Source organism: Mobula birostris, chromosome 10, assembly GCF_030028105.1.
Source record: "Mobula birostris isolate sMobBir1 chromosome 10, sMobBir1.hap1, whole genome shotgun sequence".
NCBI classification, from domain to species: Eukaryota; Metazoa; Chordata; class Chondrichthyes; order Myliobatiformes; family Myliobatidae; genus Mobula; species Mobula birostris.
The window spans coordinates 102,968,466-102,992,918 of NC_092379.1; the positions used below are offsets into that span (position 1 = coordinate 102,968,466).

Below are 24,453 nucleotides of genomic sequence, written 5' to 3' on the forward strand. Positions count from 1 at the left end.
CCATCTTGGCATTCTAGAAATTTTCTTTCTTTGAATCCAGCACCAACCTGATTTTCCCAATCTACCTACATATTGAAAAATTAATGAAACAGCTCTTCCATTAGGATTAATAAATTTAATGGGATTGCTAAAAGAGTGGTTTAATGGTGATGCTAAGTATTATAACCTACTGTTACCTTGACTATACCTCTTCCCATCGTGCCACTTGTTACTTGTAAAGATTCTATTTCCTTCTCTCATTTTCTGTGCCTCTGTTACATATGTTCTCAAGATGATGCTTTTCATTTCAGAATATTTGAGACATCCTCTTTCTCACTATTCCAGATTTGCTTTCGCTTCCACTGCTGTTGATACTGCCCTCACCCTATCTCCCCAATGGACTCCATCCTGGCACACACTGCATCTGTGACGATTGTTACACTTGTCCCTACAGCTCATCCTTTACCATTTAGGGAAATAAGCAGTTCTTTCAGATGAGGCAGCACTTCCCCTGTGGGTTTGTTGGTGTCATTTATTGCATCCAATGCTTCCAGTGCAGCCTCCTTTACATCAGTGAGGCCAGTCATGGACTGGGGTACTGCTTTGTTCGAGAACCTTTGTGCCACCCGTCGCAACAGCCAGGATCCCCTGGTGGCCACCTCTTTCAATTTGACTTCCTATTTTTAAGTGATCATGGCCTTCTCTACTGTCATCATGAGGCCAGACTCTGGTAGGATGATCTGTCCAGCTAGTCTTCCATCTGATGCATGAACATTGATTTTCCTAACTTTCAGTACGCAGCCTCTTCTGTTTTCCTGCCCAATTTTTTTTTCATATTTTGTTTCTTTTTCCCCCCAGTCTGGTTTTCCTCATCTCCTATGCCGTCGTGAACTCCCTCTGCTTCTGTCCCCTTTTCCATTTGCAATGAAGGGTCTTGGCCTAAAACATTAATTGTTTATTTCCCTCCATTGATGCAGCCTGATCTGCTGAGTTTCTCCAGCATTTTGCGTGTGTTGCTTGGTATAATAAATTCTATTTTATGGCTTTAGAATGACAGTTGTTTTCTTTGTTTTATCATCAGATCTGACAATATTTCTGAGTTGAGCTCTGATTCTAGTGGGGATGAAGAGTTTGAAAAATGTGAGTTGTATCTTAAATGTATTTTAATTTCCTCTTCAAATTCAGCAATGAAGGTTTGCAAATACTTACACAGAACACACCCAGATTGAGTATGACACATTTTATTTGTATAAAATGATTGAGAAATGTATCTTGACTCACACCTCTAAAGCACATGTATGGATGCTCAGTGTCAATTTATATGCTGGATCCTTTTCTCCGTTTGTGATCTGCTAGTAAGCCGAGTTTAGAAGGTGCTTTTGCATTGTGACCTATGTACAGTACCTAGGAGGAAAAAAGTGAAATATTGAAGAGCCTTTATCTATTTAACTTTGCTCAATCTACATTTCTAATTCTTTCAGTAATATAGCCAATGACTTTTTGAATGTGCCAACAAAGATAAATCAGAGATTAGAAGTTAAATTTTACCAATTTATGTTAGTGTTATTCGTTCAAATAATTTTAATGTAAAGTAATGAATTTTGTAAAGAAATCCAGGAATGGCTGAAAGCAGTCAGTGTGGTAGAGCAAGAAGATTCAAAGACATTGCCTTTTGGGTCATTCTAAGGAAGTTAAGAGTTGGGCATTATGTTGCTTTTTAAAATTACGGTGTAGACTATAAAACAATATAATTTGTACACCATATTACTTTAGCTGAGCTGGCCAGTGACGATTTAAATATATATATAATATTTTTAAAATTTACATTTACATATATAATATATTCCAGGAACAAAAATGTATTATAATATATCTTAAAAATATTTATAAGTATATACTGTTATATGTGTGTATATATAAAATACTGTTATATATAAACAGCCTCATCAGGGTGATCCCATGCAGCTATGAGAAGAGATTTAAGTTAGTGGAGGAATATAAATTTAATTTTGATTTAATTTACTACTGGGTGAAGAACATGAAGTAAAACAATTACATTGGCTTGATGGAGGTTTTCCTTGAACAGATGAATAACTACTTTATTGTAGAAGTTCACATTGAGGTAATTGTTCTGTGTTAAATCTTCTAAGATCAGTCATTGCATTTTGTTGGCAAACGTTGATGCTTGGGTTTTTCTCTATTGTTGCTGCAATCAGGATTTTGTGCAATGCAGGATTATTTGATGAGTTTATAATTAGTTGGAAGAAATCTGCTTTATTAATAATCTTTCTCCATCAGTTCTAACATCAGTAAAAAAGCCGCATTCAAAATCACAGAAATACAGAACTTTAAAGGAAGATGATGACAGGTAAGTTCCTGAAAATGGAAATTGCAGATCACCAGAAGTAATTGTAGAGCATCAAGCTAAGATAAAGCACACTTGTCTCCTTTAATAGAAATGTGTGCACTCAAGTTAGGTGCAGTCCATATTCCACTTTTTTCCCCCAGTTCTGTGGTCACCGGCTGTTTTATTCCCCAAATGGTTACCAATGATGTAAGAAGTTTTCTTTGTTAAATATTACAGTTGTTTTTCTTATATTTTGTATATGATATGAATAAATTCAACAGAAACCTCAGAGGATTAAATTTCACAGGTTTTAATATTAAACATGATGGGCATTTAACTCATTGATAAGAGGGAGTTAATAATATGAGCAGAAATTAAGTCATTGTCATCTAAGAGCACTGAGCAGTTTGGAGACCTTCTGTCAGAACTGGAGTGCCTTTAAACCTCGTCTTACTGACACAGACACACGTTCCTTTTCTTAAATTACTAGTTGGGTATCTATACCAAAACATATTCACAGCCGTATTTGTTACCCTTGCTATAACTGGTCAACTGTCCTTTTTTTTCTCCCTTATCTATTCACATGGATTCCATCTATCATAGGTTGAATCCATTTTAACACAGCAAGGCATTTAGTAGGAATAATATAAAACAACCTGACCACACAGACGTGCTAGGCAGGTGACCAAATTTTGATTCAGATTTAAGCTGAATCTTAATGCTGGAAAGAGGTTTAATTCCAAGCCATGAGGGCTTACCAATTGAGGGATGGCTTGTAAATGTTGGATTATCAAATTCGTGAATGATAGAGGGTAGACATGAAGGAATTTTATTATCTTGGTGTTGTAGAGAGGAGCAAGGCCATGAAGGAATTTGAAAACAAGAGTTCATTGCAGGTGATTAACAGAGGGGTGGGAAAAAAGAACAGAATCAAGTACAGTGAGAACATGTTAGAAGACATTTGAGGTGACCTCAACTTTACAATGCAACAAACCAAAACAGTGAAATGTAGAGGTAAAAGACATCTATTATGTTTCACCTGCAAATTTATAAGCTAGGGATAGTTAGCAATAGGGCCATTTTAGTTATGATATGACCTCAAAATGTGAAGCTTGCTGCTTATGTGCTAAATATTTAACTTGGTTATGGTATTGCTCATTCCCAGTTTCTTGTTAGAGAGAAAGCATTAGCACGAGCAGATAGAGAATCAAAATTGGGAGGGAGACCTAAAATTGGTTCGAGGAAGTCCCTGATCACCTGGTAGGGAATATCAGGCAAGTGATAAGACAATTTTAAGAAGGAAGGGATTATATGGTAAATGATCAAGCAAAAAATGAGGCTTAAACTTCAAATTTCTATATGACTTTTGGCTTATTACTTAGCATTTTCTGCTTTAATTTGCATCCCAGGCTTCTACTTAACTCATCATGATCCCATATTTTTGAATTTACAGAAACATTGCTATTTTAATTAAAATATATAATTGCATTTGATTCTTTGTGAAAGTTATTGTCAGTTTGTCTAAAACAGTTGATTTTAAGTAAGGTAGCTCCAAAAACAATACTGATCAATTCGGTGGTATGGGGGGGGGGGGCGTGAGTAGTATTATTGAAAGACATATTATTTAGACAAAGAGCTTATTCACTCAGTTAAATTCATACTTATGATCTAACTTTTCTCCCATACTCCCCCATTCTAACATATTTAACATTGTGAATGTTGAGTTATTTTAATATTTGCTATTCCCAGCACATCATGATACACCATATGGATACAGTATATGTTTTCTATTAGCTTTTAAAAATGTTCAGCTTTTTGCAGAAACTGTATGTCCTTTTATTCAAATTCTCCAATTATGTATCAAAGATTAAAAAAGCAAATTGTGCTTGAGATCGCAGGGATGAGTCTATATTGTGCTGAACAATCTAATTGATTACTTAAGTTTTGTTTTTTCAATAATTTCTAAGGCAGGAAATTTTAATAAAGTTGAGCTAATGAGAAATTGCATACTCTTAGCAAGAAAATCTAGGACCTAATAATGCATGAGGATGGAAGTCAAAAACAGATGGATTTTTTTTCTCTGGTGCTGTTTCTTCAGTATCAAATGATATTTGATGAGTGATTAGTAGTTATTATTAAAGTTCAACGTTGTATTCTGACATCAGGATATCTGACTGCAGGTTTAGTAACTTTATCTTATGCTCCTCATTTTCCTTGTAGTAATAACATTTTCTTTGTAGTAATAACATTTTCTTATACAGCCTGAATGATTTTATAGTGAGTGACTCATCTCTGGATGAATTGCCTATAAAGGAGATTGTGGAACTTGAAGACACTGCTGATACTGGCAAGTACCTTGTTCATTCCTGTTTTTTAATCGAGCAATTTTTGATGTATAAATAATTAAATCTCTGGTCAGAAAACTTAGTTTTACTTGTTGGTGAACCATCCAATGGAAGGGTGGGTAGTATGCTTCTGCTATAATTATTTTTAATATTTATACAGTCACAGAGAAAGATACAACATGGAAATGGGCCCTTTAACCCACCAAGTCTGCACCAATTCTACGTTAATCCCTTTTCTCCCCTCACATTCCCATCAACTCTTCAGTCAGATTCTATCACTCACCTGCAGAAAGGGGATAATTGTTAGTGGCAAATTAATCTACCAACTCTCTTATCTTTAGTGTACGGGAGGAAACGAGCACTTTGAAATCCACAAGCATCTGAGATCAGGATTGAATCTGGGTCTCTGGCACAGTGAGGCAGTGGCTTTAATTGGTATGTCACCATGCCACCCCCTAATTTCATTTTTCCTTTTGACCATGTAACAAATACAGCTCCAAGCTAATTTCAATATTGTATCCAAATCTGCATGTGACTTCATTTTTCTATATCGGAGACAAACTGATCCATCAATTAACTCTAAAGTCGCCTATGGAAAGAAAATCACTATCCTACTTAAAAAAGAATTGTTGGTAAGGAAAGGTCAGGATTTGCAATTTTATGTTAAGTATTTATAATTTATTTAAAATTATTTGTTGGACTTTTATTTTTGAAGGGCTTGTTTGTTTCATGGACATTTTGGAAAATGTGAAAGAAATTTGAGCAAGCTCTGCATTTGGTTTATTTATTTCGTGTTAATATTTTCACTTCTTTTCTCCTAGAATTACATGAACAAAGCTGTAAGCCAAGAACTAAGTATTTTAAGGAACAAGTATCTAGTGTATCCTCTGTAGCAAGATCGATGTCACCAGTGTTGAACAGCAGTACAGAGGATTTTGTTTTTGAAAACACACAGAGAGTTCCCACTTTGAATGGACAGAAAACGAAGTCTCTGCAGCTGAGTCCTCACACTTGGGACAGAGGGTCTCTGCAATCAGATGATAGTTCCTCGTATCATTCTGTGCACTCCAAGAGGTTAAATCACATCTCAAGTTCATCAGATACATCAAGTGATGAGTTTGAGTCTCTAATCAAAAGGATAAAGAGCAAAACTCCAGCTACAGCTTCAAGTACATTGAATGGAAAAAGAATGGCTGTTACTGGTGAGCTCTCATTTGTTTCAATTTCTTACCAGCTGCCCGACTGCCAACAATATACCAATAAAATATGACCCTATATCAATTCAATCTCTTCTAATGGGTGTAATTTACCAGTCTAGTCATAAACCTCTTCAGCACATTCCCCAATGCAATGTAACTAGAAACTGACTCAAACTTTGGCATTGTTCATAGTTAGAGCATAACATTTAATGCCTTAGCTGATAATGCAGAACATTCTGTTTTCTTTAAATCCACTTTTTATCACCCTGTTGTGGTGCCCTATGAATTTCATGGTCTGGACGTAAGCCATTCCTTTATCATTGTAGTGGAAGTCAAATTCAGTTTTTTGTTTATAGATTGATTCCACCCTGGTCTCACTTGTTCATCATTATGAATGTTTATACTACGTTTGTATATGATCCTGATGTTTGCCCACCACTGAAGCTCTAATATCTGACCTGTAATTGGTTTATCCTCCTCTTTCAAATAAATAATACAATTTTAATAGTCACCTAATCCTCTGACACCACTACTGTAGCCAGGGAATGTTTAAAAAAAAATCTTGATTCTGCACTTTTCTCCTGTGCTGTTTAGTTTATCTATATCAGAGGGTTGGACACTGATTTGCTAGCTGAAGGACAGAAGGTGGTAAGCAGAAGGCCGTTTCTTTGCTTGTATTTGACCTGATGTCATGAGGCTTCGAGTCCTGAGTTGATTGTTAGCTATCTTTCTTGTCTGGCACTGTATGATTACCTCTTTTGGGTCTGTCCTGCTAGATCTTAGGACATACTTGGGGATAATGATGGAGTTTGTTTGGTTCTTTGTTTGTTAGCAGTATTTCTGTTTTTAAAACTAATGGGCTATTTCTTGACTAATGTGCACAGTTCTTTCAGTTTATATGATTTCTGATGTACAGAAGGGCTTTTCAAAGTGCAGGTAATGACTTCGTTGTTTGAATTCTAGGGCAATGCCAGGTGTTCTGTCTGGGTTTATTCTTGAGTTTGAAAAGGGCAGTAATATCACACTTGATTATTTCAGAGTCATCCTTATGCAAATACAGATCCAATCAGATAAGAATGGCAGATTAGCTGCTGGGTTCTATTTTAGGCTAAGTGGTATATTTTTAAAAGCATGAGGAACTGAAGAAGATCTGAATTTTATGGGTAGGAATTGTTTACTTTGTTTTGTCATTAACATTTTTTGTTAATCTTTCCTTTAGAGCCAGTGAAACAAAAAACCAAAAGTAAAATACAGGGAATTAAACCCAAACCTGAAGAAAAAAATGTTGTTCCAGTCTTCGTCCAGCCAACTAAACCAAAGAAAGGTGTTCTATCTGATTCTACTTCACTGAATCAAGTTCCAGACTTCAAAATTTCTGGTCTATCTGAATCACAATCCCAACATGAAGTTTGGCGCAAGTAAGTAAGTGGGTAATCAAATTTTGGTTTCATTGTTTCTCTTGTTGCTTTCAGTTCCTTTAATGTTATGATTTGTGTCCATCTGAGAGGTAAAGGGAGATGGGGGCACCTTGGCACTTGAAGTGCTCTTCTATATTGTTGCCCTCAAGTTTTCAGTTTAGCACGAACAATGACTGCTACTTTGAATAGAGAGACACATTACACATTTCATATTACTTATGCCATTTGCTTCCTTCCTCACTCTGATGCATCTACTCTTTAAACTAAAAGAGTAGTTTCCCTTCCACTGAAGCTTTGTATTCAGTCTTAAATGCTTGCTGAATGTAGAAGGGAAGGGAATAGGTTATCTTAGTATAGCACAATATTGTGGGCCAAAGGGCCTGTCTGTGCTGTAATTTTCTCTATTTGATAAGCAGGCTATTTCTTGCTCAAATTGTTTATTTCTATTTGTATACTTTAGAGAACTATAATGATTATTTCTTGACTAAAAATTTGCAAATACTATTTTCTTCAGAGTTTTCTGTGTAATTGAAGATGAACACATTATAGAATTCCTTTTCACACCGAATAATTTCATTTGAGTTAAATTCTTTGGTGTTTATTTTCATCTCATCAGGTGTAAAACACCAGGTTGTTTCCTTCAGGAACTAAATCTGAGTTCATCGAAATATGTAAAAAATTTCAAGCGTCATCGAGAGGAATTAACACAAGAACTCTATAATTTATACAATAAGACTGTCTTTCAACAAAAGGTAATTTTTTTTAAAAACAGTATTGGCTGGCTACTCATTTGAGATGTGAAAACAAATGGAAATGGTTTTCTGTTCATACAGCTTCCAGAGAAAATGGAAATCATCTGGAATAAAAAAATGCGCAAAACAGCTGGGTATTGTGTAACTGGAAAGAAACGGGATGCTTTGCAACGCTATGCTAGAATTGAGTTATCAGAGAAAGTGTGTGACTCGGCAGGTGAGTGTAAAACAAAATATAATTGGATAAATGTGCTTTTTTGATTTTCTAGAGTTAGCTTGGAAGTAAACCCTTCGGCCCAACTGGCTCGCGCTGACCAGATTCCCATCCAAGATAATGTTATTTATTCACGTTTGGCCATATCCCTCTAAATTCATGTACAATTACAAGAAAAAGTTTGTGAACCTTTTGCAGTTACCTAGCTTTCTGCATTAATTACTCATAAAATGTCTGTCATCTAAGTCACAATAATTGACAAACACAATCTGCCTAAACTAACAACACATAAACAATTGTACTTTCCATGTCTTTACTGAACACATTGCTTAATCATTCAGTCTATACTGGAAAGGTATGGGAACCCTTGTATTTAATAACTTCCGTTAGTGGCAATAATCTGCACCAAACATTTCCTGTAGCTGCTGAGCAGACTTGCACAATGGCAAGGAAGAATTTTAGACCATTCCTCTGTATGAAATTGTTTCAGTTCATCAATATTTCTGGGACACCTTGCATGCATAGTCCTCTTCAAGTCATGCCTCCGTATCTCAATTGGGTTAAAGTTTGGATCCAACTTGGCCATTTGAAAACACCCATCTTTCCTTTAAATGATTCTCTTGTTGATTTACTCCTGTGTTTCAGAGCATTGTCTTGTTGCAACATCCAACTTCTTTCAAGTTTCAGGTGATGGACTATTACCCTGACATCCTCCTGTACCATGTCTTGATGCAATTTTGAATTCATTTTTTTCCCTCAACAAGCTATCCAGGCTGTGAGGTAGCAAAGCATTCCCAAACCATGTAACACACACAAAATGCAGGAGGAATCAGCAGGCCAGGCAGCATCTAGAATAAGAGTACAGTTGATGTTTCCGGCTGAAACCCTTCGGCAGAACTCATTTCCTAGATGTACTCTTTTCCTAGATGCTGCCTGGCCTGTTGAGTTCTCCAGCATTTTCTGTGTGTTGCTTGGATTTCCAGCATCTGCAGATTTTCTTGTTTGTGATAGGCCCAAACCATGGTGCTCCTTCCACCAATATTCACAGTTGGGATGAGGTTTTGGAGTTTGTGTGCAGTGCCCTTTTTCCTCTAAACATAGCAATATGCATTTCAGTAAAAACTTTTAACTTTTGCCTCACTTATCCACAGAACATTGTCCCAGAAGCATTGTGGAATATCCAGGTTTTTTTTCCCCTGCAGACTTGACGTGCAGCAGTGTTTTTTTTAATGGAGAACAGTGGTTTCTTCTGTGGTATCCTTCCATGAACACCTTGCTTGTTCAGTGCTTTTCTTATAGTGGACACATGAACCGAGGCTTCAGCAAGTTTTAGCAATTTCTGTAGTTTTTTGCTGTTTCGCTTGAGTTCTTTTTCACCTCTTTCAGCACTGCACATTGTGCTCTAAGTGTGATCTTTACAGGACGCCCACTCCTAGGGAGAGTAGCAACAATACCAAATTTCCTCCATTTGTAGACAATTTCTCGTACTGTGGACTAATGAACATTTAAATCTTTCGAAATGCTTTTGTAGCCTTTTTTAGCTTCATCCATCCCTACAATTATTCTTCTAAGGTCCTTTGAAAGTTGTTTTGATCAAGGCATGGTGCACATAAACATATCTTTCTTGAGAAAAGCAGGCTCTATCAGTAACTTGCCTTGGTGTGTATTTTTTTATAGGGTGGGACACATCTACAACCTACACCTCCAATCTCATTTTATTGATTGGAACACTTAACTCCAAATAGCTTCTCTAGGAGGCATTACCCTAGAGGTTCACATACTTTTTTGAACCTAGACTGTGATTATTTAAATGGTGTACTCAGTATAATGAGAGGAAGTCCAATTATTTGTGTGTTCTTAGCTTAGGCAGGTTGTGTTTGTCTATATTGTGACTTAGATGAAGATCAGACCACATTTTAGGAATAATTAACGCAGAGGTAATTGCAAATGATTCAGAAACTTTTTCTTGAAACTGTATCTATTCAAATGCCTTTCAAATGTTATTTTACTTAACTACTTGCTCTGGCAGTTCATTCCATATACTGACCATCTTCTGGGAGTTGGTCCTCAAGTTCTTGCTAAAGCTCTTCCCCTGCCCCCCCCCCCCTCAGCTTTGAACCTACACCCTCTAGTTCTTGATTCCACAACCTTGGGAAAAAGACTGTGCATTCAACTTATCTATGCCCCCTTATAGCCTTGTGCACCTTTATATGATCACCTCTTGTTAGCTTCCAATCCACAGATTTTTTTGCTGATTAGCACCTAATTTCATGACACACATAAAACATCAATTTCAATTGACATTGAACGTAAATTTACAAAGCAATTGGAAAGAAATACAGTATCATCTGGTCAATGCTATCTGAAGAACTGTTTCATTTTTATCTAAACCTATTAATATTTAACAACTCTGACAGATCTGGACCATTCGCAGTCAATACCTATCTTTCCCGCTGCGCTTTTGTTCTTTTTGGATTTTGTTGTATTGATTTTATAGATAGTATGATTGAAAGGAATGCATGCAAATAATTTAAACATTTAATATAAATGTTCATATTTTTCCCTATTAATATGAATTGATTACAGTTTGGCTTGATAGCAGACATATACACCACCAAATCATATTAACTAAGCAAGATCTTGCACTGGATTGCTGTTGCTATCTGAGAATCTTCATTTGGAAGTGTAGTGCTGGTGTGTTTTTTTTTAACCTGTTATGCTTTTGTTTTAGCTGAGTTTACAAGAAATGCTAAGCCGAGATTCAGCTTTGCCATATAGAAGAGAAAGTGTTTGAAACAAATGATAACTTACTGTTTCTCTTTATTTTCCAGATGGTTACAATTAGGTTATTTTGACCAATTTATTGATAGGAACAGGTCCTTTGAGGAAGGAAAAGAACAGGTGTGAATTAAACAGTTCTGCTCACTGGAGAGCAAATATTATCATTTACTTCTCTCCACTTTCCTGATGGTCCTTTTTTAAATGACAAATCATGGCTTCTAAAACATTTTAGGAACAGCTTGTTAGGCTGCACCCATCTTTGTTAATATCGTCCTGGATACACGTCGGAGGAAGTCATTGGTCACTGTCACATATGTGTGCAAATTTCTACAGTATTGGCTGTAAATGGATATGCACATTAAAAATTTATTGCAAAGAAATTTTCTGTCTGAATCAATTTTCCACTTTGAATGTTTTCAAACTTGTATTCTTGAACTACTAAACTTAAGAATTAGTAAATGCTTAATGCACATTGAAAATTATGCATTTTTATTTGTGGAATTGTTTTCTTTTTTTTTTGCTTTGCAGAACGTCTCAGGGACACACTCATCCATGAACTGTGCCATGCCGCTACCTGGCTTATTAATAATGTTCGTGATGGACATGGACCAATCTGGAAATTTTATGCACAGAAATCTATATTGATCCATCCCGAGTTACCGATGGTGAAACGATGTCACACTTATGAAATAAAGTACAAATACACCTATCAGTGTAGCAGGTGTAAGAACACGTGAGTCTGCAAAAAGTTTCCTTTTAATTTAGTATTCTCTGAATGTTTAAGGTTAGAATATGATATGCAAATAATCACTGGTATATATTCGATTGAACAGATGAGAACAGTCTTAGACTTTAGTTGCAGTTTGAAATGCAGTAAGTGGTCTTCGAAATACAAGAAAGGGGTCTTTTTTCTTCAGTGGTTGGTAAGTTGATGGAAAAGATCCTGAGAGGCAGGATTTATGAATATTTGGAGAGGCATACTATGATTAGGAATAGTCAGCATGGCTTTGTCAAAGGCCTTAGGAGCCCGATTGAATTTTTTGAGGATGTGACTAAACACATTGATGTAGGTAGAGCAGTAGATGTAGTGTATATGGATTTCAGCAAAACATTTGATAAGGTACTCCATGCAAGTATAATTGAGAAAGTAAGGAGGCATGGGATCCAAGGGGTCCTTGCTCTGTGGATCCAGAATTGGTTTGCCCACAGAAGGCAAAGAGTGGCTGTGGATGAGTCACATTCTGCATGGAGGTCGGTGACCAGTGGTGTGCCTCAGGGATCTGTTCTGGGACCCCTTCTCTTTGTGATTTTTATAAATGACCCTGGATGAGGAAGTGGAGGGATGGGTTAGTAAATTGCTTATGACACAAAGTTGGGGGTGTTGTGGATAGTGTGGAGGACTGTCAGAGGTTACAGCGGGACATCGATAGGATGCAAAACTTGGCTGAGATGTGGCTGATGGAGTTCAACCCACATAAGTGTGAAGTGGTTCATTTTGGTAGGTCAAATATGATGGCAGACTATAGTATTAATGGTAAGACTCTTGGTAGTGTGGAGGATCAAAGGGATCTTGAGGTCCGAGTCCATACAACACTCAAAGCTATTATGCAGATTGTGGTTAAGAAGGCATACGGTGTATTGGCCTTCATCAACCGTGGGATTGAGTTTAAGAGCCGTTACAGCTATATAGGACCCTGGTCAGACCCTACTTGGAGTACTGTGCTCAGTTCTGGTCACCTCACTACAGGAAGGTTGTGGAAACTATAGAAAGGATGCAGAGGAGATTTACAAGGATGTTGCCAGGATTTACCATTAAGAAAGTCTTTGACTACAAGTACCTCGGGTCAAGAATGATGAGTTCGGAGAAGGACATAAAGATACGGAAGGCGCTGGCATGGAGGGCAATGAACGACATGAAGGAAATCTGGAAGTCGAACCTGACCAGAGGGCTTAAAAAGAGGATTTTCATAGAGTCCATCCTCACGTACGGATGCGAGACGTGGACACTCACCAAGACTATGCGAAAGTCTCTAGATGGTTGCTATTCGCGAATGCTCTGGATGGCTCTTGATGTGAGTTGGCAACAGCACATGACGAACGTTGAGCTCTATAACGACCTACTGATGCTCACCACTAAAATCGAAGCGAGAAGACACAAATAAGGGGCACTGTCTACGCCACCCCGAGCTACCTGCCAACCTAGTCATCATATGGGAGCCCAAGCATGGGAGGATGAACCCTGGGCGCCCTCACAAGACTATGGTCAACACGCTCCTAGAAGACAGCGGCACGGCTAATGTAGATGAACTGAACACACTGATGAGGGAGAAGTGGAGAGTCCGTAATCGTGCCTGACGCCGGCCCCCTAGGCCTGAGTCAACGTAGTAGTAGTAGTGCCTGGATTGGGAAGCATGCCTTATGAGAATAGGTTGAGCGAACTCGGCCTTTTCTCCTTAGAGGGACGGAGGATGAAAGGTGACCTGATAGAGGTGTATAAGATGATGACAGGCATTGATCATGTGAATAGTCAGAGGCTTTTTCCCAGGGCTGAAATGGCTGACACGTGAGGACACCGTTTTAAGGTGCTTGGAAGAAGGTAAAGAGGAGATGTCAGGGGTCAGTTTTTTACACAGAGATTGATAAGTATGTGGAATGGGGTGACGGTGGTGGATAGGTGAACAGACGTTTCTTGATGGTATGGTTCATGAGACCATCATTTTCCCCTTGCTTTACAATAATCAGCATGATCTCACCACCTCTTCACCTATAACTTATTCATCAACACTTTATAATATGGATTATCAGAGTTGAACTGCATGGAAACAAGCCATTAGCACTACATCCACTTCAACTACTGGGCATGCATTAATTATATATTGCAGTAGCTGACCCAAAGCCTTTTCTGCTGGGTGATTCAAATGCTTCTCTATGCACTACTTAAATGCTGTCAGTCACAGCTTCCACCATTCTCTCAAGCAGTGTATTTCAGGTTCTCTCCATTCTCTGGTTGAAAAAGGTCCCTATCAGATCCTCTCCAAATCTCTTGCCCGTTTACACTGAATCTGTTTTATATGCACTTGATGTAGGGAAAGTTTCCTGCAGTATACCCTTTTATACTGTTAATAATGTTATATATGTACCTTAATCTTAACCTCCTCTCCTCCAGTGAAAACAGGCCTCGTCTCTCCTCATAACAAATATGCTCCTTTCTAGGCAATAGAATCTCCTTGGTAAATCTCCTTTGCAGCCTATCTGGGTCAAATTACATGTTTCCTTTTGTGTGGTGACCAGATCTGCAAGCTGTATTCCAACTGAGGTCTGATCAATATTTTATAAAGTTGGCGTAGAATCTCCCTGCTCTTGTATTCAGTTCTCTAACTAATTAAGGCTAATGATGCAAATGCTTCGCTGACCACATTATCTATTTGTGCTGCTGTCTTCAAGGATCTTTACAGTTGATCCTGTGAATAATCAGAAAGATAATTAAAAAAAAACCCTTTTTCATTGGATAAAATTAATCTGTATGTATATAGTTGTATATAATTCTTGCATTTAAAACATAGAACATTACATCACAGTATAGGCCCATTGGCCCATAATTTTGTTCCAACCTTTTAACCTCTATCTAACCCTTCCCCCTGACATAGCCCTCCATTTTTCTATCATCCATGTGCCTGTCTGAATATCTTAAATGCCCCTAATGTATCTGCCTCTACCACCAACCCTGGCAGAGAGTTTCACAGATCTACCACTCTCTAAAGAACTCATCTCCGGCATTGCCCTTATACATTCCTCCAATCACCATAAAATTATGCCTCCTTGTATTAGCCATTAGAATCTTCTTGTATAGTCAGTGTAAGGGTGTAGATCATTATTAAAGATTGATTCATATTTTTACTGTAAATGAGGCATCGATAAGAAAGATAGTTGGAATCGTTTTTGATACTTCTATCAAGGGAGAAAATGGAGAGCATAGGTGTAAGGTTTCAGGTAGTCTTTCTAAAGAGAGTCTTATGGGAATTTATTTTAACTGTGTACTTGATGCCTGGAGCTTGTTGTTTAGAGGAGATGGTGGAGTCAGATACGATCACTAAGTTTGAAAGAAGTTTAGATGGGCACTTAAATAGGCAAGGCAGAGAAGGACACAAAACTAGTGCAGCAATTGCGATTAATATAGGTTGACAAACAGCTCAGCATGAATGCCATAGGCCAAGGGCCTGTTTCTGTGTTGTACAGCTCTGTCACTGTGACTTAAGTTAACGCTGCAACTGCTCTGCTACATGTACTATGTAATCATTTTTTTTTCCTCTGCAGGATTGGCCGTCACTCCAAGTCACTGGACACGCAACGTTTTGTTTGCGCCATATGTAACAGTCCCCTTGAGCTTTTATCAAATTCTGTGAAGTATAGCACTCCTGGAAAAAGGGAGTTAGCACCATTTGCTAAGTTTGTGAAAGAGAACTATAGTTCAACCAAAAAGGAAAATGAAGGACTTAAACATGCAGAGATTATGAGGAAATTGAGTGTAGACTTTGGGAAAAAAGCACAGATTTCTGACTTATAAGATCTCCTTCATAAAATAAGTAGCATTTCATCTTTTTGTTGAAGGTTTGTAGCCTACTTTCTAAGACAATAATTAGAAATATGGAAGCTAATTTTCTGTGTTCTAGCCAAAAATGTTATATCAGGTATGTTTGCCTTCCACAAAACAAGACGTTCCTATTAGAAATATCAAGTATTTCAATTCCAATGTAATGTCAGTGACAATTGATGATACTGCTGAAATTAATTTGAAAGGTCCAATTGATTTTATTATGAAAATTCTGAAATTTTTCATTATGAAATAGGTAAGTTATGGGTAATTGATAAACTTGTGAATGATGAACAAAGGTTAGTTGAATGCTTATTTCTTGATTTAAATATTGGATGTCTCATTGTGTTGATCCTGGTATCAAGCAGTATCAAACTGATTAAATTGGTGTAAGTCCATGCAGTGGTAAGAATCTATTTGGAAATAACATGGTTTTGGCTATTGCATACATTGCAGTAATTGTGTATAAATTTGTGTCTTTTGCAGTAATACATTTTGAACATATTTCAATTATATTGGAAGGTTAATGAGAGGTTCCCCTGCAGCTATGTTAAGTTAAAGAGAATGTTTTTGATCAGCAAGCTTTTGTTTCCTGGTGCTATTTTTTATCCCAAAATGCATACCCTCACCAAAAAAAAAACTTAAAAGTGTGGAATGAGATAGCTTATGTCCTGCATTTGCTTTAAAACTTCCTATGAAGTACTAATGTCCTGGGACTATTTTTTAAAATTCTATTTGCTTGACCAAGTCAATTGCTGATTGTGGAAAGAACTCATAAATATCAGGAAATAATAAAAATGAATTTTATTCATAAGTTACTTCTCAAAAACAGTGCAATCACTGTATTAGCACAGGCAAACAACTATCATGTGTACAAAGCAATGCACTACAGGTTATTCATTTTAAACCACCTGCATTATACTGAGCCAACTTTTGTAATTTTTCCTTTAATTTTGATTGTAAAATGGCAGCTATTGATTATTGATCTTTTTATAAACCTTCAGTAAATGGCAGAAAACATATATTTTTTCAGAACAAAGGACTAAAATTTTATTTTTGTACAATGTCACTTGTAACTTTTAAGAACTGTTGTGCAGATAGTAGTTTCCAGGAAATTGACTCTGTTGAAAGTGTCCCCTTTCTGGCACTTTATGCAAGAGCAGCAAACCAGTTAGTCCAGTATAAATGGCAACTAAATGAAAACATTTGAAATGTTAAGGAATAGATTATTTCTATAACAGAATATAGCCTTATAAACATATTCTTTTCAAAATGATTCTTTCTGATTAAAGGTAATGTGTCTGAAATAAGCAAATGAAGGCGCTAGTTCAGAAAATGTTGCAGAAATTTGATTTGCTTATCCATTATTCTTATAAAGAAAGTCATTTCCCTGTAGGAATTCATATTGGTATGTTCTCAAAAGTTTCTACAAATTGATTCATTTTAATTACATTCAATGGAGTAAATGACATTATTAAGCTTAAAATGTGACATTTGGCCAGTTGAAAGGGAAGGAGAGTTGAATATATTGAACCATGATCTGTAAGGTTTTTAACTAATGAGATTATGCCTTTGGTAAGGTTAGTAATTAAAATTCTGTTCTATCCTAATGGATTATGCTTAGTCTATGCTAATTGTGTATTAGGGTTAGCTGTGGAAAATGTAACCTGCTTGTGTTAAATAAAGTTTGATTACCAAGAATGCTGCTTTCTTCCTTTATTACTAAATCTCTCTAAAAATATTTTGTTCGTGAAACCGTAGTTGAAAATCAATAAGCTTTACTTGAGAAAGGGAGATAGAATTGCTTTGTCAGAATCTGTATGAAAACCTTAAAGAATAGTATTTGTAGGCCATCAGTCATTGGGAATTTCTGGGAAGTTCGAATATTACATATCCTAAAAAAGAGAACACTATTGGTTGATTTCTTCCCCCCCCCCCCAAAGTAGGGTGGAGTGGCGATAATAACTATTTGCTTTCTAGATTGACAATATATTGATATCTTGTACAACAGAGAAACATAGATGTTTAGTTTTGGAGAAATGTGGATAGAGAAATAATAATGGAAACAGCATTAATTTTAATAAACTCCTTGTTATGAGGTGGAGTGATGGTGTGATGCGGTTGATTGGGACACATGGGCACCAGTACATTTTCGGCCAAGTGAGCAGCTTCATGGAAATAATTAAAAGGTATAAAAAAAGTCAAACTACCATTTAACTGATAACAAATTACGTATTTAAATGAAATACAGAAAACTAGAACGCTACCAATGGCATTACAGTACTATAAAACGATATTACTACTTAATCGACGGAGTGTACGCTGCCATTTTTATTGTAAATTAATGAAATCAGCGCCTAGTGCAGTTAATGATTGCTTTTCTGCATGAAGTGTAATCCAAAAATAATTTTCCTGCCACCAAATTATCAAATATCACTGTTTTTGAATTGGTTTGTTTGGCCCAAATGGATAACACGCACACACAAATAATGCTCTTAAAGACTTAGTTCGAAGCACGGCGCACAAAATGCTGGGAGTCGGGGTGTAGTTTCTAACGGCCACACAAGTGCATACCGCTGACGCTAGAAAGAAACTGCTTGGCAAGTCTCCTGTTCCGAGTAAGTGGCGTAGCGTCCCAATAAACAAAGGGAATCCCGGCTGTTTTCAAAATTAGCTTTTGATCGTAAAGATTTGTTCCTAATGAGCGGCTGCCTTCTTAACTGATGGCCCAATTATCCGGAATCCAATGTATTTAAATATTTTTATTCCAGTGAATAAAGGATACATCTCAAATCATTCTGCAGGGACTCCATACTAAACGGTGACTATCCCTTGCCTCCACAGATGAATTCTAAAGGAGGCGAGTGGATATCACTGCTGCGTTCTCACAGTAGTTTGGTTTTATTGCGCCGAGCTCATTGATTGCTTTGTGCCCTAATTTACTGATATCCTGGATGACTAACCGCCATAAACACAGCCCTGCTGCTTTTACCAGTTAAAATCGATGTCACAGATCGACAAGGTTCATATCTGGAATGAACTATGTGGTTTCACTTTACATAAGACGTCCGTTTTCGTTCTGCAAAGTGCGGCGGAGTTCCGACACTGGGCCGCGAGGTGCGGCGCGAGCGAGCGAGGACGGGACGGAACGCGATGGTTCCCGCGCTCAGAGGCGCGAGGCCCGGCGCGGCTAAACGTGTCTTCGCTCTTTTCCACAGAGGCGCTGGTATTGAGGTGTCAACCGATGTGGGAGAGTGCGAAGCCTTTTCCTGCCACGGTATCTCAGCGCTTCAGCCGTTGTCTTTCAACAGTTCTAATGTAATTAATGCTATCTTTTTATATTCCTGTTTAAACAATTCCCCTGGTACTACTTGTAAAGTATTAGATGTTGTCGGTTCGTAATTAAAAGTTACACGTTTGGACATTGGATAAGGTGAGATTCCAAGTTTTGCATGCAAGACTATCAATCTCTTTATTTGGAATGAATATTTTTCCTCAAATCCGCTAAATTATTTGAGGATTTCCAATAAGTTTAAACGACATACCTTATTTGCAAACGAGACAGCCGAGAGGGATTTAATGGCATAAAAAATAAATGTAGGTCTGGGCCATTCAGCCTCTTGTGCCTTTTTAGCAATTGGTTAAGATTATGGCTGACCTTTTACCTCAATACCACTTTTACCTCACGCCTAACTCATATCTGTAATGACCATTAATATCCAAAAATCTACCGCACTTTGAAATATAGTACAGTCGACATTTGGAGCCGAGACCCTTAAGCAGGACTGGAAGAAAAAAGATGAGTAGAAGGTTTAAAAGGTGGGGGAGAGATTTTAAATCTACTCTTTAAATCTATTCACTTTTTTTCTCTCGTCCTGCTGAAGGGTGTCGACCATACTCATTTCCATAGATGCTGCCTAGTCTGCTGAGTTCCTCCAACATTTTGTGTGTGTGGCTTGGATTTACAGCATCTGCAGATTTTCTTTGTCTGAAATGTGTTTAGTAACTAACTGTCAACAGGTGGGTTGAGAATTTCAAAGATTCACCACCTCAGGGTAAGGAGACATTTTTCCACTCCTTCTCTATTTATTCCTCTCATCCTAGACACCATTAACTCCACATCTATTCTCTCAAGCCCTGAAACAATTTTGTATGAGTTTGCACCTCATTTTTCTAAACCCTGAAGACATAGACTCAGTCTATTAGGATAAATTGGGTATTTCAGAAATAAAACTGGTGAGCTTTTCTTATTCTCACTCTTATCACAGTTATATCCTCCCCTAGTTATGGGGAATAGTTCTGTACATTTTTCAAGGTGTAGTTTCACCAGGACTCTAAAATTACAATAAGTCTCATCTTCTGTAGTCAAATCTTCTTGAAATAAAAACCAGCATACTAATTCTTTACATAATTGTTTTCCTATTTTTATTCATAAAAGCAGAAGACCTCATTTTTCTACATTATATTTCTGCACCTAATTAATTTGCCTTATCCTGTAACAATACTACAATTTGCACTGCTATCCAACTTTCTATTATGGACCCCTACCATTAACCGAGGGGTCTGTGGATCCCATGTTGGGAATCCCTGGGCTACAGAAATATTGATGAGTGAAAAGACGAATAATGACAGATGGAATTTAATCCTGATAAGTGTGAAATGATGCATATACAAGGCAATATGAGGCTTGGTTGGGGCAGATAAACAGTCCTGTTCAGTTGCAAGGCAGGCTTCAGGATCAGGTGCCCTTCTGTTTCTGCTCCAACTTTTATGTCCTCTTGAACTGTTATACTTGCAATTAGGCTTAATGCATTTGGAGTTCATTATATCCTGTCCTCTAAAATGGAGAAACTAAACATGGATTGAGTGACTGCTTTAGTGAAACACTTGCATTCAATACAGAGGGGTATTCCTGAGCTTCCTACTGCCTGCCAGTTTAATCTTCTAAACTAGTTGCACTAGATTGAGGAACTAGATTGCATTTTCCATCCAAGCCATGTTGAATTCTTTAACTTTTGATAAGTTGCTCTCTCTCTGTATTTGAACTGGTGACCTGCAACAGGCCATCCTTATGTAATATTAGTTAAGTTCATTTCTATTTCCATTTGCATAGCTCGATTAATACGATCATCCTTCAGAAGCTGGTGGGTAAACTTTCCTTGTTGGCTCTCAACACCTCTCTCTATAACAGGATCCTCGACTTCTTGATACAAAGGCCACATTCTTTAGCTAGAATTCTCTAGCTCCATCACACTAAAAAACAGGGCTTCTCAGGGCTGCATGCTCAGCTGCTGCTGTAAATGCTGCTAACACATGACTGAACTGCTAGATTCAGTTTAAACTGAATGATCAAGTTCACCATTGTCACAAAAGCAGTTGCCTTCATTAATGAAGATAAGATGAGATGTCATGCGAGGAGGTAGAGTGGCTAGTGAAGTGGTGTGAGCACAGCGACTTGAGTCTCAACACAGATAAGACCAAAGAGATGATTATGGACTTTAGGAAGGTGCAAGATGACACTCCTCATTGAACATACACAGCTCCTCCTTGGAGAGAGCTCGGAACACCAAGTTTCTGGAAGTGCAAATAACAGACGATCTCACCTGGTTCCTCAACACCACCTCTTTGGTCAAGAAAGCCCAGCGGTGTCTCCATTTCTTAAGGAGAGTGAAGCCCCCCCCCCCCACCGCTCCTCGTTCTAGCCAAGTTTTATAGGCGCACTATTGAGAGCATCCTGCATCACTGTCTGGTATGGAAATTTGGAAGGCATTTGATTGCAAGTCCCTACCAAGAATTGTAAGGATTACTGAGAGGATTATCAGGCTCCCTCTTCCACCCATCGGAGATATTTATGAGGAGCGTTTCATATGCAGGGCCGTAAGCACTGTCATGCACCTTCCCATCTATTTAACAATCTCTTTGACCTCCTGTCATCAGGCAGAAGGTACCATAACATTAGGACAAGAACTGTTCAGATAGGAAGCAGCTTCTACCCTCCAGGCTGTAAGACACCCACCCCCCAGCTCTGATCATGCATGAAGTGCCAGTAGCATTTTGTTTACTTTTTTAATTTCTTGTAAGTGCACCTTATTATTTGTCTATTCTTTTGTGGTACTATTTGTGTTATTTGTGCAAGTTATGTGTTCTGTGTTGTTCACCTTGGTCCGGAGGAACATTGTTTCGTTTGGCATTATACATGTGTACGGTTGAATGACAACAAATTGAATTTGCACTTGATCTGCTGAACATGTCCCATAGCACTGCATTGTATGCTCTAACAATAGATTCTAATAATCTGCTTTTTCATTCCCCCCACTGCATGCTCACCTCCCATTCACCTGCCCACCTCCTCCTCCTGTCTTCAGTCCATACTCCATCCTCCCAGCTCCCCTTCTTGCCTCTTTCCCCTAAGGTTGTCATTAGATCTCTCCTATCCAAATACCTTCCCAAATAATTTAGTGTTGCTAATGTACCAGCCCCAAACTCTTTTTCTGGTGCTCTTTCCATATATTGATCACTTTCTGGGTGAAAAGTTGCTCTTCAGGTTCTCCACTCATGTTAAACCTGAGCCCGAGTTCTTGATTCCATAACTCTCGGAAAAAGACAGTTCATTCACCCTATCTATGCCCCGCATAATCTTATAGACTTCTCTGATTGTTCCTCCTTCTCTTATGATCCAAAGGAAAATAGTCCCAACCAGTTCAATCTCTCTCAATAACACAGTCCCTTGAGTTTCAGCAACATTAGATTTAAGGTGGCGCTCGTGAAGCCCAGCAACTACTTACTGGTGGCAAACAAAACAAAGAATACAACTAAATACTTTATTAATGACATTTCTTCTTGTAAAATTTATTGTAAACAATCACCCCAAACAAAGGAAAGGTGAGGCTGAGTCAAAGTGCAAGGCCAAGTCAAGGCAAAGTCGGAGACAACAGAGTGGAACAGAGAAGAGGCAGATTCAAGGCCTGTCCACCTAAACTGAGAGCGGGGTTTGAGCGATCTAAGCAGCAGGTAAAGGTTGGGTACGGACTGAAATGTGGAGGTGAGTTCCAGGCCCAGAGCATATCGATGCGACAGGGCCCGAGTCCTAGTGCAAGGAACAATCTGATGTTTGAATGCTTTAAAAGCCAGGCATTTGAAAAGGTAGGGTGTCGGGACAAGAGGCAAGGGTCAGGCCAGTTCTGTTTGCTGCTCTGTGACGTTTACTCAGCTCTGCGTTGAACTGAGGCTGTGGCCTGCTCTGGCTGCTCTGGGCTCCATGCCTATGGACTTACTTTTGTTCTGAATACTATTTGCTTATTTTTTTTATTGTTTGCACGATTTTTTTTCCCTCTGCATGTTGGGTGCTTGACGGTCTTTTTTAAATGGGTTTCTTTGTTTTCTGTTAGGAGACAAATCTCAAGGTTGTATAATGTATACATACATTGATAATAAATGTGCTTTGAACTTTGAAATCTACTCTGTGTCTTTACAGCTTAATGGCATCTTTCCTAGAGCTGGATGGCGAAAACTGAACACAATACTCCAGGTGTAGCCTCAGCAACATCCTGTGAGTCATAGGGTATCCCAATTTATGGGGCGATTCGAGACTACAAATGTTGTAATGTGGAACAGGATCTCAGTCTGAAATGTTACCTCCATGGATGCTTTACTCACTGACTTCCTCCAGCAATTTTTTTTGCAGCCTACAATTTTTGATTGATTTCACTGCAAGATTAAAAAGAGCTGACTGAATGATGTACCTACCAAAATTTGAAATGAGGAAGAATGTGCTATTGTTCAATTTTAAAGATCTTGTATGTTTATTGAATTGACTAATATTATTTTGCAGCTATGTAATGGTGCATTACTTAACAATGGATATTTTCATTTTAGAACAAAATGGATATAAACTTGATCTTTACAGAGATAAAAGGTAAACTATTTAATGTTCATATTGTTGCAGACATCCTTTTATTTTCTTCTATCTGAATAATGCGTGAATAGCACCCGAATGTAATGATTTTGTGTTGGAACAGACAATAGTTCCTTCAAGTGCTCTAAATTAATCAATAGGTTTGCTGTTTTATTTAAATTCTAGAAATGGTTTGTGGCTGATTTTCTAAAATAAACACTATTTTAGTATTTGTTTTACAGAGGGCATGCGTTTGGCTGACATGGTTCAGGTCGCTTAGTCACTAGCAATGTATTACAGTTTTTCTTGATGTGCTGTTGTCATTCATGGTTGTCATTGCCTTTGATACCTCAAGATTTGACTGTTATAAAGACCCTCTGGCCATCTTCCCATCTTATACCTCATGTACAGTAGAGAATATCCAATTAAAAGGCTGCCCCAGTTAGCTGAAGTTTCATGGAAACAGTTGAAAGGCATAAAAAGACAAACTACCATTTAACTGAGTAACAAATTATGCATTTGGATGAAATTCACAACAAATTAGAACAGCACAAATGCTAATACAATATTATAGAACTGTAATAGTTCTTAATAGTTATTGATGGAAGAATTTCTAGCTGCTTTGATTGAATGTAAGTGATCAAAATCAGTGGAGATACTTCGTGCAGATAATGGACTGCCTTCATTGCCTTCCTGCATGAAGTCAAAATAAAATGAAAATGGTCAAAAGTCCAAACGCGAGGAAATCTGCAGATGCTGGAAATTCAAGCAACACCCACAAAATGCTGGTGGAACATAGCAGGCCAGGCAGCATCGATTGGAAGACGTACATCCCCTTCTCACAATTCCTCCGTCTCTGCCGCATCTGCTCTCAGGATGAGGCTTTTCATTCCAGGATGAAGGAGATGTCTTCCTTTTTTAAAGAAAGGGGCT

At 37.9% G+C, this 24,453-nt stretch overlaps 2 protein-coding genes across 2 annotated transcripts in view; both read left to right on the top strand.

Moving 5' to 3' along the window:
• gcna (germ cell nuclear acidic peptidase) overlaps positions 1-17,317 on the top strand; it is a 33,053-nt gene extending 15,736 nt beyond the window's left edge. The window contains exons 5-13 of the mRNA XM_072271284.1: positions 1,061-1,119; positions 2,278-2,347; positions 4,588-4,673; positions 5,493-5,873; positions 7,090-7,288; positions 7,905-8,040; positions 8,122-8,257; positions 11,564-11,768; positions 15,350-17,317. Coding sequence (XP_072127385.1) covers positions 1,061-1,119; positions 2,278-2,347; positions 4,588-4,673; positions 5,493-5,873; positions 7,090-7,288; positions 7,905-8,040; positions 8,122-8,257; positions 11,564-11,768; positions 15,350-15,599 — 1,522 coding nt within the window. The 3' untranslated portion in view covers positions 15,600-17,317. The remainder of the gene's footprint in view (positions 1-1,060; positions 1,120-2,277; positions 2,348-4,587; positions 4,674-5,492; positions 5,874-7,089; positions 7,289-7,904; positions 8,041-8,121; positions 8,258-11,563; positions 11,769-15,349) is intronic.
• The window catches only part of tex11 (testis expressed 11), a 164,117-nt gene continuing 155,375 nt past the window's right edge, over positions 15,712-24,453 (top strand). Inside the window, exons 1-2 of the mRNA XM_072269761.1 lie at positions 15,712-15,723; positions 18,714-18,903. Coding sequence (XP_072125862.1) covers positions 15,712-15,723; positions 18,714-18,903 — 202 coding nt within the window. The remainder of the gene's footprint in view (positions 15,724-18,713; positions 18,904-24,453) is intronic.